Raw genomic sequence first — 17,518 nt, forward strand, 5'->3', positions numbered from 1 at the left:
GGCAAATCTTGCAATGACTACGTGAAGATGTTACGCTTCGCCACTGACTGATGATACAAAGGCAGCAATAGTTAATGCCTGAATACCATTGCCATTTGTCAATGGAGAAGATATTATTTTTACAAGAAAGACAGTTGCATGTTCGCATTCTAAAAGTACACTTCGGTTTACAGCGTGGAGAGCCGATTTTCGTGACGGGGTGCTAAACACTACGGCGTTAGAGGTCCAGGAATCGAATCCTGGCCTGGGCATGCGAGTACTTGTTAGAAAAAATAGAGCCCCATAGAGCCTTAATACCAGTAGTCTTATGGGGGAAATATTTCTTTCCACGACTATACATCAATTTCGTCATATCATGTTCATCCTCATCTTCGCGTTTAGCCAAACGTGGCAGTAATGCGAAGTGAAAATAAACCAAATCAGCTCAGCGTGGAGATATTGCAAACGTACTTACGAGATCTCAAGAGTGCTATTTTTGCAAGAAACGAGTTTTATTTAGTCAATATATTTTTCTATTCGTCTGTATTTTCTCCTTTCATATAGCTTTTCTGTCACTTTGTATAATCGACCGACGGATATGAATGTTGCAGTGGCGTGCCCAAGGGGGTGGGGGTGGTTGGTGGGGATTATAACCTCCCCCTTTGGCCCAGTTTTCCTAAGAAAAAGAGCATCAAATGCAGGAAAAGATGGCAAAATGAGGACTGACTATAAGAAAATGTATACCTAACCCCCTCCTTTCGAAAATCTTGAGCAAGCCACTGAAATGTTGAATATTATATTTTTCTTATTTTCTGTCAATTTTCTATAACAGTGAGGGAATGATGATTAAATTAAATTTTTGAAACGAAAATCGAAAAGAAGTACTCCTGCCAAGACGGGATTTTAACTCGGAGCTTTCGGCGAGGATACAGGTCTTCCACTCAAGGCTTTCGGACATGAAGGCAGCTAAGAATGAATGATTATTAGATTAACTTTATGAAGGGACTTTTACATTTCTCTGTGCTTTTACAAAGGAATGCCCATGAGATTTTGAGCCGACCAATAAATTATAAATGTCTTCTTCTAAAGTTATTTATTTTGCAAATTTATCGTAGCTACTCTTTTTAAGTATATGATGTAATGCTATCCACATGATTTCTTAATAAGAGGTAAAGTCAAAGCTTCAACATAGTAACGTAGCCAGGATTCTCTCTTGGGAGAAGGAAGAGGCTTAATGTGATCAAATATTTATACACAACTATCGTCCTGCTACCTACACATTTACGAAACACATTTTTATTATCGGCTTATATTAGAGAAATCTTCACTTCGGTGAAAATAACTTTTGAATAACACACTTCATCGCGCTACAATGTAAAGCTTAAGGCAACCAAATGACGAACGAAATTCTCAATGGAATCAACTATGCTGGCGCCACCACCGGGAAAGATCGGCAGCAACCAACTTCCCTAATCAGCCCAATTTGCCATTTCCCAAACGGAAAAAAATCGAAATTTCCCGACACTGCGAAGAACTCGAATTTCCAGACTCGAGTTATGGTTTGCCAGTCAGGAATCTGATTAAAAGAAAAAGATGACATGTTGCAGTTAACTGTGACTGCGAGCAATGCATTCTGGGTAGTTTAGGCATTCCACCGTGGTTTATTCATGCGCTAGATGGCAGCAGCAAGGACAAAGTGGGTGTAAGCTATGTGTAGCAGACGATGTTTTTCAGTTGTGACATAAACAAATGCAAATTTTGTAATTCTGCGTTTAGTTGAAGTGTTTAATGAAAGGTAACGATGTTGTAACTTGATATGTAGCACATTTGTTTTCTCAAGTATCACAAACTAACACACATCTGATGTTTAGTGATCGTTTTAATACAAACAAAACTATCCCTCTTTAAGGTTTACTACGGTATTGGTAAGTACACAAAAATGTAGCCCACAGTATAGTAGTAACGACACACGTCTAGAACAAAGTGTACTTAAACATAAGTAAAGTAATTTTACAGGATATTATTTCGTCCAGTAGTTCTGGATTTCATAGTGTTCAATGAGACAGGAAAAAGTCATTACGTGGTACTTGTTTTCATAATAAAATGACGAGTGAAGCGCAATTTGTGTTATATTAAACATAACATCATAGCGTTTTTTTTTCTGCATAAGTCCTTCTATTGTTTTAAAAAGAATCAAGATCAAATCTAGGATGAATGCAATTGGATTTTGAAGAACTAGGCTACATGTACTGCTTCTTTGTATGGTAAAGCTTCGGTATATCGGAGACACATTTCTTAATTTTTACAGAAGAAACTACTTACGGAAATGGGTAACATGCCCATTATAGTATAGGGGAGACGGATTTCTTCAAATTTACAGGAAAGTACGGTAGTATTATAGTATGGGGGAGACACCTATAAATCATATATTTCGGTCTTTTTTACATTGCTAACATACTATTTTGGAATGCGGAACATTTCCTAAGGTGAAATAATGCATTTCTAACTAAGATAATGTCTATTTCTTTCATTTACGCGCACTTACTGTTACTTGTTATTTCGATTCTGTAACACATTATGGCGGGCGATAGTCTACTGGTTCAGGGCGCGTTGTGCGAGTGTTTTGTCGATTTTGCAACCTCGTTCACCGGAAAATACCTACTTTCGTGCCCGGATTTGAAATTATGCTAATACCTCACAAACCATTGACGTTAGCCCCAAAAACCATTTTCCGTAAGGTTAGGTTAAGCAAGCAGTTTAAAAAAAGGTAAGAATTTACAATATAGAGAAAGTCTCCAATTTTGTTAATTTTTGGTGTACTAACTAATTTTTGGCCTCCAAATGATGAATCTGTTGTAAAAACCCGAGGGTCACGTCTGGAAATTGTACATTTTGATGAAACATTGTTCATTAGCCCCAAAAACCATCCACGGGGAGCCCCACAAACCATTGACCCAAAAACCATCCACAGGGACCCACAAACCATTGACGTTAGCCCCACGAACCATTCACACGAGGTTAGGTTAGGTTCCATTAGCTCTCATTTCACCCCTAGATTCATCGAAAAAATAGGGTTCGTACTAGAATTGAACATCATAAATCATTTTCTTGTAAAATAATGGTGTGGTTGGAAACAATGACATTTTCATTCGTAAAACTACACATATACACCTATATATGAAAAAAAACAATCTGCTTTTTTTTCTAATTTCCAGATGTGACCCCCGGTTTTTTACAACAGATTCGTCATTTGGAGGCCACAATTAGTTAGTATACCGAAAATTAACAAAATTGGTGACTTTCTCTATATTGTAAATTCGCTCCAAAAAAAATTCAAAAAATAAAAAATACTAAACATGTCATGTTCTAGTGAAAACACAGCGAGTTTGAAACACTGACTACGTGGTTACATCCCCTATATTATAATGTTACCGCTTTTGTATGGTACGTCCTTCTTTTTCGAAACAAAATAATCTTGAACTACGTCACACAAGTCTTGGTTATGTTCATTCCAATACCCCACTGAGGAAATAGAATGAAGCACTCCTCTAATTGTGATTCTTCTGCAACTGTTAGTGCAGTAGACGTTCCAGGATGCGCTTTTAACTTCATACAGCCGCTCAGCAGTTCTTCATGGAGTTTTCGCGTGGCTTTTGACTGGGTCTGTTTCCCAGTCTAACTACGCAGCTTACATGCCATTTGTGTGCAGAGTACTATTTACACAAACAAAAGAGGATCACAGGCCATGCACACGGCTGGTGTGCCTGCCGCTTCACATTTCTTTGCATTTTTTACAAAATTCTAGCACACGGTCCTTGATGCCCCATGGTCCTTAATACCTTGGGTTACCTTCAGTACCACATTATTCCAAAAAAAAAAAAAAAAGGAATGAAAAGGGACTATAGTTTATTTTTTCACTCCACTAAAAATATTTTAAGCACAATATATATCATTCATATATGAAAAGCGATACATTAAATTTCATATGAAGTAAAGTGAAAAATGCAAGAAATTTATCCCTTTTTATATGTGAATGGTATGTATTGTGCTTTCATTTAAAATAATATTATTAGTGGAATGCAAAAATAAAATATAGTCCTTTTCCATTTCATTTTTTTGAAGGTAAAGTACAGTGAATAATCTTGCCCGACCCTGTGGCCGAGTGGTTAGCACATCGTGCTGGGACGCCAAGGGTCCCAGGTTCGAATCCCGGTCGGGCTTGGTTGTTTGTGAATGTCCATTCATCAATTTCATCACTCATCCCAATCATCGCAAATTAGCCAAGAGGCACAAAACGCGAAGTAAAACAAACCAAATCAAAATCAAGTGAATAATCTTACCATCCGTTTCAATGAAATCTTCCTTGAAACAGCTTACTGCCATTTGTACCTGGCTTTGCCATTTGACTGACACTCAGTACTGTCATGACTGTCACACAGTAAAGTTAAAACTATTCTAAGAAACTTCACAATAAAAGTCTAAATCTAGCAGATAAGTACAGTTTCAACTCAACATGTGAGCCGCTTACAATGCATTTGTTACTGCTTAATCTCAGATTGCATTGTTCTTTAACATACTTCCAACACTCGTGGAGGGAAGGCAAAGTAGAAGGCACTTGTTCATTCTTTCCTGGTAGCTGCACCACATAGAAAATTGTTGAATGTTTTGTTTAGGGAAAATACAGTCATACAAAATATATGATATCTTGTCAATAAAGGGCCTGGAAAGAAAATGTTTTTGAAGAAGGGGAAGGTGGGCTGAAAAAGAGAAATCAATTTTTACACATAATTTCCCAACCCTGTTTCTTCAAATTCCAACAGTGTCTGTTTCTATTCCAAGCATATTCCTGCATGTGGTATTTCAAAACTTTGTAATCTGCCATTATTTTTTACATGTGGGGCATTCCACGAAAAGTAGTTCTACTCCATGTACGAGGGGCGATCAGGTTGCTCTGACCCTAACATAGAAAGAGCGGCAATAGGGTTTCAATTTTTATTTTATTTTTCAACATACTCCCCTGCAACTCCAATGCACTTCTCCCATCGGTGCTCCAACGTGTGGATACCTTGCAAAATAAAAATCTTCGGACTGGTCCTCCAACCATGATTCCACAGCCATTATCACATCGGAATCATCAGAAAATTTTTGCCCACGAATGTCATTCTTCAAATGTTTGAACAAATGGAAATTACTGGGGGCCAAATCTGGGGAATAGGGTGGGTGGGGCAGCAATTTGAACGATGCATATGCAATAGCGGCCCTCGCAATGCGTGAGGTGTGGACAGGTGCATTGTCCTGGTGAAGGAGCACACCACGGGTCAACATCCTACGCCTCTTTTTCTTGATGGAATCACGTAATTTCTTGATTAGGTCACTGTAGTATGTGCCAATGATGGTTTGGTCTCTTTGTAGATAGTCCACAAGAAGGACACCTTTGCAGTCCCAGAAAATTGAGGCCATCACCTTCTTGGCTATCGTTTGCACCTTGAACTTCTTCGTTGGTAAGGAATGTGGGTGTTTCCACTCCATGCTTTGTGATTTTGTTTCTGGGTCGAAGTGATGGACCCATGTTTCATCCATAGTTACAAATCGGTGAAGGAAATTGTTTATATCAGCACGAAATTTGTCAAGAAGATCTTGACTGATGAGCACTCGGGTGCGCTTCTGATCTGGAGTGAGGTTTCGAGGGACCCATCTTGCAGCAATTTTTTTCATTTGCAATTCCTGGGTAATTATGTTTTGCACAGTGCCATATGACAGGCCACACATCTCAGCAACATGACGGATAGTGACTCGACGATCCTTCAGCACGACATCGTGGACTTTGTTAATGTTTTCGGTCGTCATGACAGTTTTTGGTGCTCCACCTGCATGTTCATCCTCACACGACTCTCTCCCACAATTAAACTCACGACACCATCTCTTAACCATACTGTATGAAGGACCACTGCCCCCTAATGTATCCACCAAGTCCTCATGAATTTTGGATACCATCCACTTCTTCTTCACAAAATATTTGATCACCGCTCTCACCTCAGTTTTCTCCATTCTGGCACATTGACACAACTTCACTCAGTTAAACCCCTGTAAAAAGAAAACTGTATGTTACTTAGACTTGCAATTCAGATTGAAAGCATATAAAGGATCACTAAACAATAACAAAATAAAAAATCAATCGTGACGTCATTCCTTCTATGTTAGGGTCGGAGCAACCTGATCGCCCCTCGTAAATAACAAAATGAATCTGGAAATTATTGTTTTTTTAAATTGGATTAAGATTTAAAACGTTAAATCGTTCACCAACAAAAATTATTAGCATTGGTGGCCTGTATGCTTCACAGACAAATAAAGTCAAACTTTGCTGAATTTTGTAAAGCATCACACACACGTAACACGTTTTGTTCATATTTTTCTTGCATTCAGGCTACACTATCATACTTATTTTTTTAAAAAAGAAATTACTAACAGACACTGTCTCAGATCACAATTGATATGTTTGTCCTTTTTATCAATAGATGTCAGGGCAATGCATACTCTCGAACCTAGGAGACTGAGACTCAATCAGTGCACGTGAGACAATATGGCGGAGCATATGCAGTGCTTCATTCCATCCACCAATTTGCATTACAGCAAATTTGAATAAACATGTCATCTTTTGTTTTCAATCAATATATCATCATTTCATATCTGTGAGTGTCATTCCACCAAACATCCGAGTTGAATCAACCCAATGGAATACAACATTATGGTCCTCAACTCCAGAGGCAAGGGTTTGTACTACAACACGACGTGCAGTAAGTAACCTCATTTTAATTTCGCGTGCATCGTGCAAATTAGACATGCTAAGCTCAGTCCAACAGACACTACAAAGTACTTCATATGTTAATCAAAATCGCATGTCTAGAACCCTACATTTTATGTGTGAATGTCACATGCAAAGCTGGAATGCCTCACGTGTGAAATGATGATTTTATGATAAAAGTGTCGGAAATTCATAAAAAAAAAAAAGTTTTGTTTTGCAACTGCTTTTCCTATAGTTCCAGAGTTTGTGAATTGCAATGTTGAAGAAAAAAAAATCTGAACGTAAACACCTGGTTTCAGTGATATGTTTTATTATTATCTTACAGGTGTGCTTGTGTGTGTGTGTTCAGCAGTTTTTGATTTACTACAACTTCCAGTATTCTTAGCCACAAGCTGCAATTGTTTAATTGTGAATTGTTATGCTTTACAACTTCCTAAATTTCAGATTCAGCTCCTACTGGGATGAAATTCTTTGCCAAGGGAAAAGTCAGCTGATTCTGTCCGGTAGTCGAGGGATGAGGGGGAGGAGAAGCAGTCTTCATGAATCTTCCGTCCCAGCGTTGCTCATTTTCTTACGGCCTAGATGAGTAGTTTCCCTTGGTGCACCTTGTCGCTGGTGCCATAGCTGGCAAGGTGGTTCCTTCCTGTACAATGTCACACAATGGCTACCATCCATCCCTGCAGTCTTCCTTGCCCCATGTGGGCACGATGGAACTCTACATCGAGACGCTCACGGGTATTGCATTTGAGGTGACCGTCTCGCCATTGGATACGGTCATCTCAATCAAGGCGAAGATTCAACGAGTTGAAGGTAAGCTTGGTATTTGTCTAAAATTGTTTCACAGGTGTGGGTGTAATAACTTTAATAAGCCCGAGGATAGTAAAATTTTAATAGTTATAGACTTGATAATAATAGTAATAACTATTGCTAGATGTTAATGAGCATATTTGTAAAATAGTTTACTTATTATTATCATTAAATAGTTTACAATTAATTAATAATCTATTTTCTTTAAATCAATCTCATTATATGAAGGACATTCAAGACAATCCCGGACTTTTGAGTTCATAAAATAAAAGAACAAATTTCAAGGGGTGGAAACTGCTTTTATTTTTCAACGTACCCCCTTGCTACATTTATACACTTATTCCATCGTTTAACTAATGCCTGGAAAGCTTCGGCATAGAAAGATTTGTCAGTACGTTTGAACCATTCTAGGACAGCCTGCTTCACTTCGTCAACACTGCTGAAATGTTGACCTTCGAGGAATTCTTTTAGGGGTCCAGGCAGGTGGAAATCACTTGGCTCTTAGTTCGAACTGTAAGGGGTGTGTGGCAATAATTCCCAGCCGATTTCCTGGAATGTTTTCATAGTGCATTGAGCGGTATGAAGTCTTGAATTGTTCTGCAGAAACAGACCACCCTTTGTGATCAAACGAGGTTCTTTCTTCCTCAGAGTTTTTGTGTTTTGGTTCCCAGTGTGCACTAACTTTTCGGAATATGAATTATTGTGTTTTCTGCTCCAACCAAAAGATTACACACCTTAGCAATGTTTTTTAATTTTTTTTTAATCGTTTGTTCCTAGGTAAACTGTCTTTAGTGCAAGACTAGCATGCACAAAACACTCGTCATTATAAGTTAAAATTGAATAGTCCAATTCGATGCACATCATTTCTTTGTGACAGTTTAGCAAACATTTTTATGGTCATGAAAAAAGTCAACACGTTGGTTGTTATGATTTGTGCATCATAGTCGAAATATTCCACTTGAGAGAATTTGCTAAAGTGCAGCGAAGCATGGATTTACACAATTAATCATTTGTTTCCAAAGGTTCTGTGTCACTATCACATTGGTTTCATTATCTGATGCAACTTTTACATGATGCAATGTTATAAACCAGCAGTTCTCAAACTTTTTTTTCTCATTGTCCCCTTCAGTCATAAATAAACGTCTGATGTACCTCCACCATAGGTTTCTCAAAATGTTTTGGGGATTTTTTAGCTGCCTGATTGGTTAGGCGATTTTGATATGTTGGAGGTGTGTAGAGCAAAATGGCATTCGGGCTGTATGTGGAAAGGCTGTAAACAAATAAACATTAGAATCCTATGTTTATTATTTTATTGGGTGTTCCTAATAAATATATAAAAAAACTTGAATTTTCACATATTTTTTCCAGAGTTATTGAAAACGAAGTAGAGAACACAAAATAAGTTCGTAAACAAACTGTCAAGCACAATTTTGAAGTTTTTATTGTAAATCCTCAGAGTTACTAGTAAGAAAGATGTGCCTGCATAGTCTGAAACATTTTCTTGATGTCTGGTTGTGCACTTGAAACTTTCAAGCGAAGATTCGGCTCTATTTCAGTAATTTTTTAAAGGTACACCATGGATGAAAAAAAAACATACTCCGAACTGATTGCGTACCCCCTTCAAGTACACTACAGTCCCGTTTAACTGAATTTCCGGGTTAACAGAATCGCTACCGTGTTTTACGCGGGAGCACTGACGAAGCACTTTTGTCTTTTTTTTGTCTAACAGTTAGTTATCAAAGAGTAAGTTCATTGTTAGGATGCCTTGGCTATACTCACCCACTCCCCCATCCCTGTCTATTTTTAGCAGGCGTACTGTGCTGTACGCTCAAGGACAACAGACACCTGCCAGTTGAGATTTGTAATTCAGTTTGGTGTGCCTGAAATCTTACTGTTAGTGAGCATTATATTGTACGTAGTTTCGTGGCGTGGCATTGTGTTCAGTGAGTGAATCTTTTGTGATCAGCAGTGATTATGACAGGAAAGAGAAAGCTAGTTGTAGTGACAATGCAAAACTGGAGGCAATTTATCGTATGGACAAGGAAAATCATACAGAAGTCACTAGAATGTTTGAAGACATTATGGTTTACATGGAACAACAAGACGAAACCTCCCCTGCTGAATTGCTTCCGATTAAATGCCTTAGAGATCGAGCTGCTAAGAAGCGTTCATCTAATCTTAAACAAAAGAAAATATCAATTTTTTTTTCGCAAGCTGAATTAAACTTTATTGTTTTAGTCGTACGGCTTTTTGTACCAGAGCTTTAATGTTACTTTAATTCATGTTCTTGTGTTAAATGACTACATATTATTGTAAGCTTTTTGTTTATGCGTACATGCTGAAATACATATATACTGTATATCAAAATACTGTACCTAATAAAATGTGCGTACTGTATATCAAAAAATCTTTATTCCGGTTTAACCGAATCTTCGTTCAAACGAAGCACCATCGAGCCAATCAAATTCGGTTAAACGGGACTGTAGTAAGTTACGTACCCGTGGGGGCTTTGTGTACCACAGTTTGAGAACCACTGTTATAAACCGTTTCTGGACTGAAAAAAACAGGGTGCGACAATTACGCAGCGAAATACAGTGTATGTGCAAAGTATATAATTTTAGGCTTTCAGTTTCCAGGTGCCCCACACCCCTTTGGATGCCCTTGATAGCAATGTACACATTAAAATAATGTTTTCTTTTAGGGGTAAAAGGTGTGATCATATTACATGGAGCCTTCTTGTTTTTATTGCAGGAATTCCCATATCTCACCAGCACCTGATCTACAACTGTCAGGAGCTGGATGACACAGCATGCCTAATGGACTATGCAATTCAGAACGGAGCTACTTTGAAGTTGGTTCTGTCCATGAGGGGAGGTCCTATAAGCACGAGACGTATGCCGAACCATGACGAGTTAGCGTGGAGAGAACTTAGGGAGTATATGGAGAGCAACAGGTACTAGAATTTTGTTTCTGTGGGGGAGGGTATTATTGCAAACAGACAACACTCATTTTTGCCATAAATGCCAGCTGGTAGGAGAATCCCTGCTTTCAGATCAAAAAGTGAAAACAATTCCATCCAAGCACAACAAACTTTAATTTTGAAATTTCTGTGATTGGTGTTTTCTTTTTGTTTTTCAGTGCAGTTTTCATTGCCAACAAAATGTGCATTTATGACAGTAACTAATTTTGAATCAAGGAGAAATGTGTATTTACAGAGGGGGGGTTAAAGAAATGTGCCACGTACATTGTCATAAATTCAGTTTTGTGAAAACATTGAGGGTAAAAGTTACACCGCTGTCAGTGTGTGGGTGGACAACATATAAGGACAGCGCTGGACGACAAGGTTCTTTTGGAAAGGGGACACTTGTGGCAAATTTGAGACAAACCCATGTTTTTATCAAAAAGCGGAACTGTCGTGGAAAAAACTATTGTGTAAATAACTTGTAATTAGATTCAAATTTGGCTCAAATTTTTATTTCAGTTTTCACAACATAATTTAATCTAATTGTAAAGGAGATATGAAGAAATATTTTTAATGTGAATCCTTTATGTTTTGCTTGTCCCTTCAAGATGAACCAATCATATGCAGGATTAGGTAGTATGTCATGCTGCGACAGTGTGAAAGTTTGAAAGGGATGGGTTTGTTTTTAGATGACATATCCATGTATATTTATTTGATTTTACATTGTAGCATCTTAGTGATAGTGCCTAACAGTTATATTTTTTGTTTGTCATAGTGCATAACAGTTATGTTTTTTTGTTTGTGATAGTGCATAACAGTTATGTTCTTTTGTTTGTGATACTGGATAACAGTTATATTTTTTGTTTGTGATAGTGCATAACAGTTATGTTTTTTGTTTGTGATAGTGCATAACAGTTATGTTCTTTTGTTTGTGATAGTGCATAACAGTTATGTTCTTTTGTTTGTGATACTGGATAACAGTTATATTTTCTGTTTGTGATAGTGCATAACAGTTATGTTTTTTGTTTGTGATAGTGCAGAACAGTTATATTTTTTGTGATAGTGCATAACAGTTATATATTTTTTTTTTTTTGTGGTTGAATATTTGTCAATGAGAACATGAGTGCTTTAACCATTTTGTACATAATCTACAGGCTCATTTTTAGAAATATTGGATATTTAATAAAAAATTAGCTAGTGAACAGTGGATAAAGTTAACACAATTTACTTCAAAATATATTGTCCATTGTACAGAGTGTATTGTTCATTGATTAGTTTTATTTTATTTTAATGTTACATTAATGCTTACAATGATGATAATAATATTGTCATGGCAAGGGGCGTCGAACAGGTTCAACGATCCCCTTCCCCTGGAAATTATCATTCATTTCAAGTTACAAAAAAAATCCAGTTTGTTACTTTTTTTAGTCATTAACAGAAATAGAGTTCATCTAGTTATTATTCGAACAGAATAACAAAGTAAGAAAAAATATGCGTTGAATTGAGAAAATTGAGTGTAAAATACAGGAACCAGTTTTTTTCATCGTCTGCCATTTAAACGAAAGAATAAATCGTTTCAGTTTTCAAAATGAAAAAAATAGTTTAATGTGAAAGGGCATAAACACTATGGCTAAAACTTCCTCCTAACTTCTAAAGCCTTCCTTTTTTTTAATGAGGTTTGTACAAGTTAATAACAAAAGACAGTTGTGCTGGTATTCACTCATTTTGTGGATCGACTGGATAAGTATCCCGAAGTATATAATTTAATAATGATATTGATTAGGAATAAATTTTTGTTTACAATTTAATAATGATATTAATTGGGAGTAAAGTTCGTTTTTGTTTTCAATAAAAATAATAAGCATAATTAAAATTATAATCATTATTATCATCATTTCTACTATTCGAATTTAATCAGTTTCCTGATCCCCCCTGCAAAAATTTCTGGCGACACTCATGTGGTGCACTCTTACCCTCACCCCCCAAAAATAATTTATTTGTGTTGGCAATGATTATGGCCCTTCCTCCAAACTAAAAGCTTTAACTCAAACGCTATTTGGCAGACCCATTTTAATATAATTTGCAAGATTTATGTAAAAATGGAATACTGAAAAACTAAGCATGATATATAATAGGTGTTTTCACGTGTGTGTGATTTTCATATGTTGCTAGTGTAATTTCTGAAATGAAATATGTATTTTACAGAGACGATGTGTGGAGCAAAATACCACCTGGTGGTCAAGTAACAGTGCTTGTATTTCGCGAGGGGGATCAAGTTAACTTCTTCAAAGTGATTGAGAACGAAGATGGAACATATTCGCCATTATCAGAATCTTGGAGTGGGTCCTCCATCAGGTAAATATAGCATTTATACGAGGTTTATTTTTTAATTAGGGGCCGTTTTGAAATAAAACTAAAACATGCAAAGGAATAAATTTAATTACTTCTGTGGCTGTTCATATGTACATTCAGCTATTTCTCAACGTAGTTCCCATAGTTGTTGAGACACTTGACGTAGCGGTAGATGAGCTTTTGTAGACCCTCATCAAAGAAATCTGCCGCCAGGTCAGACAGCCAATCCGTCACGGTCTGTTTTATCATCGGCGCTGTTGAATCGCTTCCCAGCAAGGAAAGTCTTCAAGTGGAGGAATAGGTGATAATCGCTGGGGGCCAGATCCAGACTGTACGGAGGGTGGTCCATCCCCTCCCAGCCAAATGAGTCAGTGAGCGACTGTGTGGCAGCTGCAGTGTGGGGCCGTGCAGCAACATGATACCGGAAGACGGCTCGTCGTTTATTCTGTATTGCTCGGCGAAGTTTCCTGAGTGTGTTGCAATACACGGCTGCATTAAGTGTTTGTCGATTCGACAGAAACTCAATCAGAAGCACCCCGAACCTTTCCCAGAAGATGGTGAGCAGAGTTTCTTGGTGGAGGTCGCTTGCTTGAACTTCACCTTTGTGGGGATGATGTGTGCACCATTCCTTGGATTGTTGTTTTGTTTCGGGGGTGTAGAGGGACATAAATGACTCGTCCACAGTGACAATATGGCTCAACAGTTCGCCACCTCTTTCACATTTTTCATGGTCAAACACCTGATCACTGATCGTATCTGACAGTTGGCGGGATTTTCAATCACCTGCACCACTTCCATTGTCCACTACAACCACACCAAGCATTTCACAACGTGCAAATGGCATCTGTTTACGTGCAAGGCATGTCGGTAACTAACGCACATGCGCAAAATGCCAAGCATGCAATGTTGCCAACATGAGCGCAAAACTGCCCCTAATTAAAAAAATAAACCTCGTATTATCTGTGTATACATGTTAGCTGGCCCCCGTGGCAGAGTGGTTAGCATATCACACTACGATGCCAAGGGTCCTGGGTTTGAATCCCAGCCTGGGCATGGATGTTTGCGAGTGTCCATTCATCATATCATCTCTCATTCCAATATTAGCCAAAAGTGGCACAAAAAAAAAGTAAAAGGAAATGAATGCATGCATGTTATTGCTGACCCAATACCATTGTTTCTACTCCTACCAATTCACAATGATTGCAATACTCAAAAGTCACCCCCCCCCCCTTGCAAGATCATGACACAGTCCCCATGAAGTATTTAATTATGGCAGCATGTCTACTACTTGAAAGTCCCTCCCTTTTTTAAAAAAATGCTTTTCTGAATTCTACTCCTCTCCAATTTTGCCTTTTCTTCATCTAACGTATCAAATATGGTGCACCTAGTAGTAAAAGTAACTGTCAACCAGTTAAAGCAAATGAATTACTAAGGAATACCGTATTTCCGCATGTACAGGGTGAGGCTGTCAAATGGGAAGATTTAAAAATTTCACAAAAAATAGAGCCAAATATTATTTATTTTTTGAACGTGAATGTACTGTACATGAGTGGAAATTACGAGTGTACCTGTATTTTTTGAATTGGTGTCAGTAAGATGGCATCCTTGGTGTTGCACACATTGTCGGAGTCTCAGAGTAAATCCGCCCATGACGTTGCGTAGCATCTCCAAGGGAATGTTGTGAATCTCTTGCCGAATTCGCTCCTCAAATCCAAAGTATTCAAGGACAACCCACCAAGAACCAGAAAGTCTTAATGAATAACTCTCGAACCAAACAATGGCATTTTCTATTTCGTAACATTACTTAGTGTTTGTTAGAAATCTTTAGATGAACTGAACCCCTATTTTTTCTAGATTTATTAATTTACCTAAAATAACATTTTAAGAGAAATACAATTTACAAACAAGTCAACATAATTTTTGAAAAAAGAATCATTGTTAAGACTTTCAACTCGCAGTTATTCGCGTAAAATGTTTTGTAGTTTTTCTGAAAAACTTCTACTTCTTATTTTTCAAAAATAGATTTATTGATTTATTACGAAAGTTTACACTATTTGGAACATTTGTGAGAAAACCAGACGTTGATAGGAGACGCCGTTCCCGAGACATATCAAATCAAAAAATATCAAATATGGCGGACTATTTTCAAGATGTCGGCCGTCGGAGTGCAGATATTGATTGGCTATTTGACTGAAAATATATTTAATGATAGAACAATTAATCCTACCAAGTCTCTTGCTTTTATCAACCAGTCACTGATTCGGGACTTAGCCTCCAGCCTGTGAAAAAGATGTAATTTTTTGTGCTTTTGTTATGAAGTCCAAAGTCATTTTGCGGCGGGTGTAGTATGTCTTGTATATAATGTGAAGCACATACAGGTTCAAGAAATGGCTTTCTTAGTTGTAGGTTGTAAAACTGTTACTATGCCAGTCAACAGTGAATGACATGATACCTATTCAATGAGTCACCAACCCAGGCCACCTCTCCCTCCACTGTGCTTGGAATCCCACAGCTTTCACTTCTGTAACCACCTTGTTTATTCTGTAGTAGAAGAAAGCATGTTCAAAATTACATTATGGATTTGTAGTGCTGAGGAAGTTATTTTTTATTATTTCTTGCCCAACAGATACAGCTGATATACACTGCATTTGATGGGAGGTGCATTCTTGAATTTTGCCATCCCGGGTTCAAATCCTGCTCGGGCTTGGTTGTTTGTGAATGTCCATTCATCATTTCATCACTCATCCCCATCTTCGCAAATTAGCCAAGAGGCACATAACGCGAAGTAAAATAAACTAAATCAATCAATCGAATTCTGCCAGAATGGTGCTGTTTTTCTCAGTGTCACAAAACATTCAGTTACAAAGTGAAAAATCATGGGAAATGGCCATTTCACTTTGTAGTATTTTTTTAAAAAATTGTTATTACTGTAGAAATCCAACCTGGTAATTCGTATTTCACCTGTTTATATAAACATGTTATATGCAGTGACATAGTGAAAACATGCATGGTTTCATGTTGGCTCTCTGAATTACACCATGCATAATACACACCAGTTTTTGGGCTCAAAAATTTTGGAAAAAAACTGTGCATTATGCATGAGTAAATACACTATAACCTGATATCTCCTCCCCCTCCCTCATCACAAATATTGCAGCATGGTGCCAAGGTGTAAACTTTTTTTTTTTACATATACTTTAGAAATAATAATATGCATGTTCAATTTTCATTTTATTTTAAGGGAAAAAAATGCACTCCTCCCAAGAAATGTTGATGGTGCACTCTGCACCATTATCTTCCTCTGTGGGCAACTCTGCCAAAACTGATGTTTGAAAATTGTACCAATTAGAAAGCGTTGTGAAATATTGATGAGTATTAATATGTCCAAGAGATTGCAAAATATACCAGATAGATTACATACTGGTACAAGAAAGATTTCGAAATTGTTTGAAAAATGCGAAGACATTGCCAGGAGCTGACATTAATTCAGACCACATCTTGCTAATAGGAGAAATCAATCTTAGATTGAAGAAGATAACACAAAATCAGATGAGCAAGAAACCCCACTTAGAGAAGCTAAGGGAAGAAGAAGAAAGACAAATATTTGCAGAACATTTCGAAGGAAACTATTCTAAGTTTAAAGCTAGTTGTAACAATAAGGATGAGATGTGGGATGGAATAAAAAGATGGTTACAGAAGGCAGGGGATGAAACAATAGGCTACAGGGAAAGGAAAAGAAGAAACCATGGATTACTGAAAGTATGCTGGAAAAATGGAGGAACGGAGAAAATGGAAGAATGTAAATACAGAAGAGGGAAGAAATAATTACAGGATACTGAATAACCAGCTAAGAAGATAAACTGAGAGGGCAAAAGAACAATGGATGAAACAAAAATGTGAAGAAATTGAAGAACTGGAAAAAAGAGGAAGGTACGACTTGATGTATCGTGAAGTAAATTGCTTGGGCTTCCAAAAGAAGAAATGGAAAACAGTGTGGATGATAGAAGACGAGGGAGGATGTGAAATCACAGACAAAAAAGGAATATTGAATGTGTGGGGAAAATACGTTGAAGAGCTGTATCAGAAAGAGAATCACCCAGACAGTCTGAATGAAGAATTTGAGCAAGCACTCAAAGAAATGAGGAATGGGAAAGCAACGTGCACTGATGAAATTCCTGTTGAACTTATCAAATACCTGGGAGATGGAAAAAGAGAAATACTGCATTTATGCAATGAAATCTATGAGAAAGGGGATTGGCCACAAGATTTCACGGAGACTGTTTTGGTACCTCTGCAGAAGAAAAGCAATGCCAGAAAATGTTCTGAGTACAGGACAATCAGCTTGATATCTCACTCAGCAAAAATTCTTCTAAGAATTCTGAACAGACGCCTATACTCCAAGGTCAGTGGTGAGTTAGAGGAAGAACAGTTTGGTTTCAGGAAATGAAGAGGTACAAGGGATGCAATTGGTTTACTGAGGACCATTGGGGAAAGATATTTAGAGAAAAGAAAGGAGGTGTTTGTAGTATGTGTAGACCTGGAGAAAGCCTTTGATAGAGTGAATTGGGTTAAACTTTCAGAATTTCTGAAGAAAATTGGTGTAGATTGGAAAGAGA

General features: G+C 37.5%; 1 protein-coding gene across 1 annotated transcript in view; it reads left to right on the forward strand.

Moving 5' to 3' along the window:
• Nucleotides 1-1,648: 1,648 nt before the first annotated feature.
• The window catches only part of LOC146003345 (AN1-type zinc finger protein 4-like), a 30,651-nt gene continuing 14,781 nt past the window's right edge, over nt 1,649-17,518 (forward strand). Inside the window, exons 1-4 of the mRNA XM_083141625.1 lie at nt 1,649-1,774; nt 7,226-7,591; nt 10,340-10,541; nt 12,756-12,905. Coding sequence (XP_082997751.1) covers nt 7,432-7,591; nt 10,340-10,541; nt 12,756-12,905 — 512 coding nt within the window. The 5' untranslated portion in view covers nt 1,649-1,774; nt 7,226-7,431. The remainder of the gene's footprint in view (nt 1,775-7,225; nt 7,592-10,339; nt 10,542-12,755; nt 12,906-17,518) is intronic.

This window comes from Lepisma saccharinum, chromosome 20, assembly GCF_977018435.1.
Source record: "Lepisma saccharinum chromosome 20, izLepSacc3.1, whole genome shotgun sequence".
NCBI classification, from domain to species: domain Eukaryota; kingdom Metazoa; phylum Arthropoda; class Insecta; order Zygentoma; family Lepismatidae; genus Lepisma; species Lepisma saccharinum.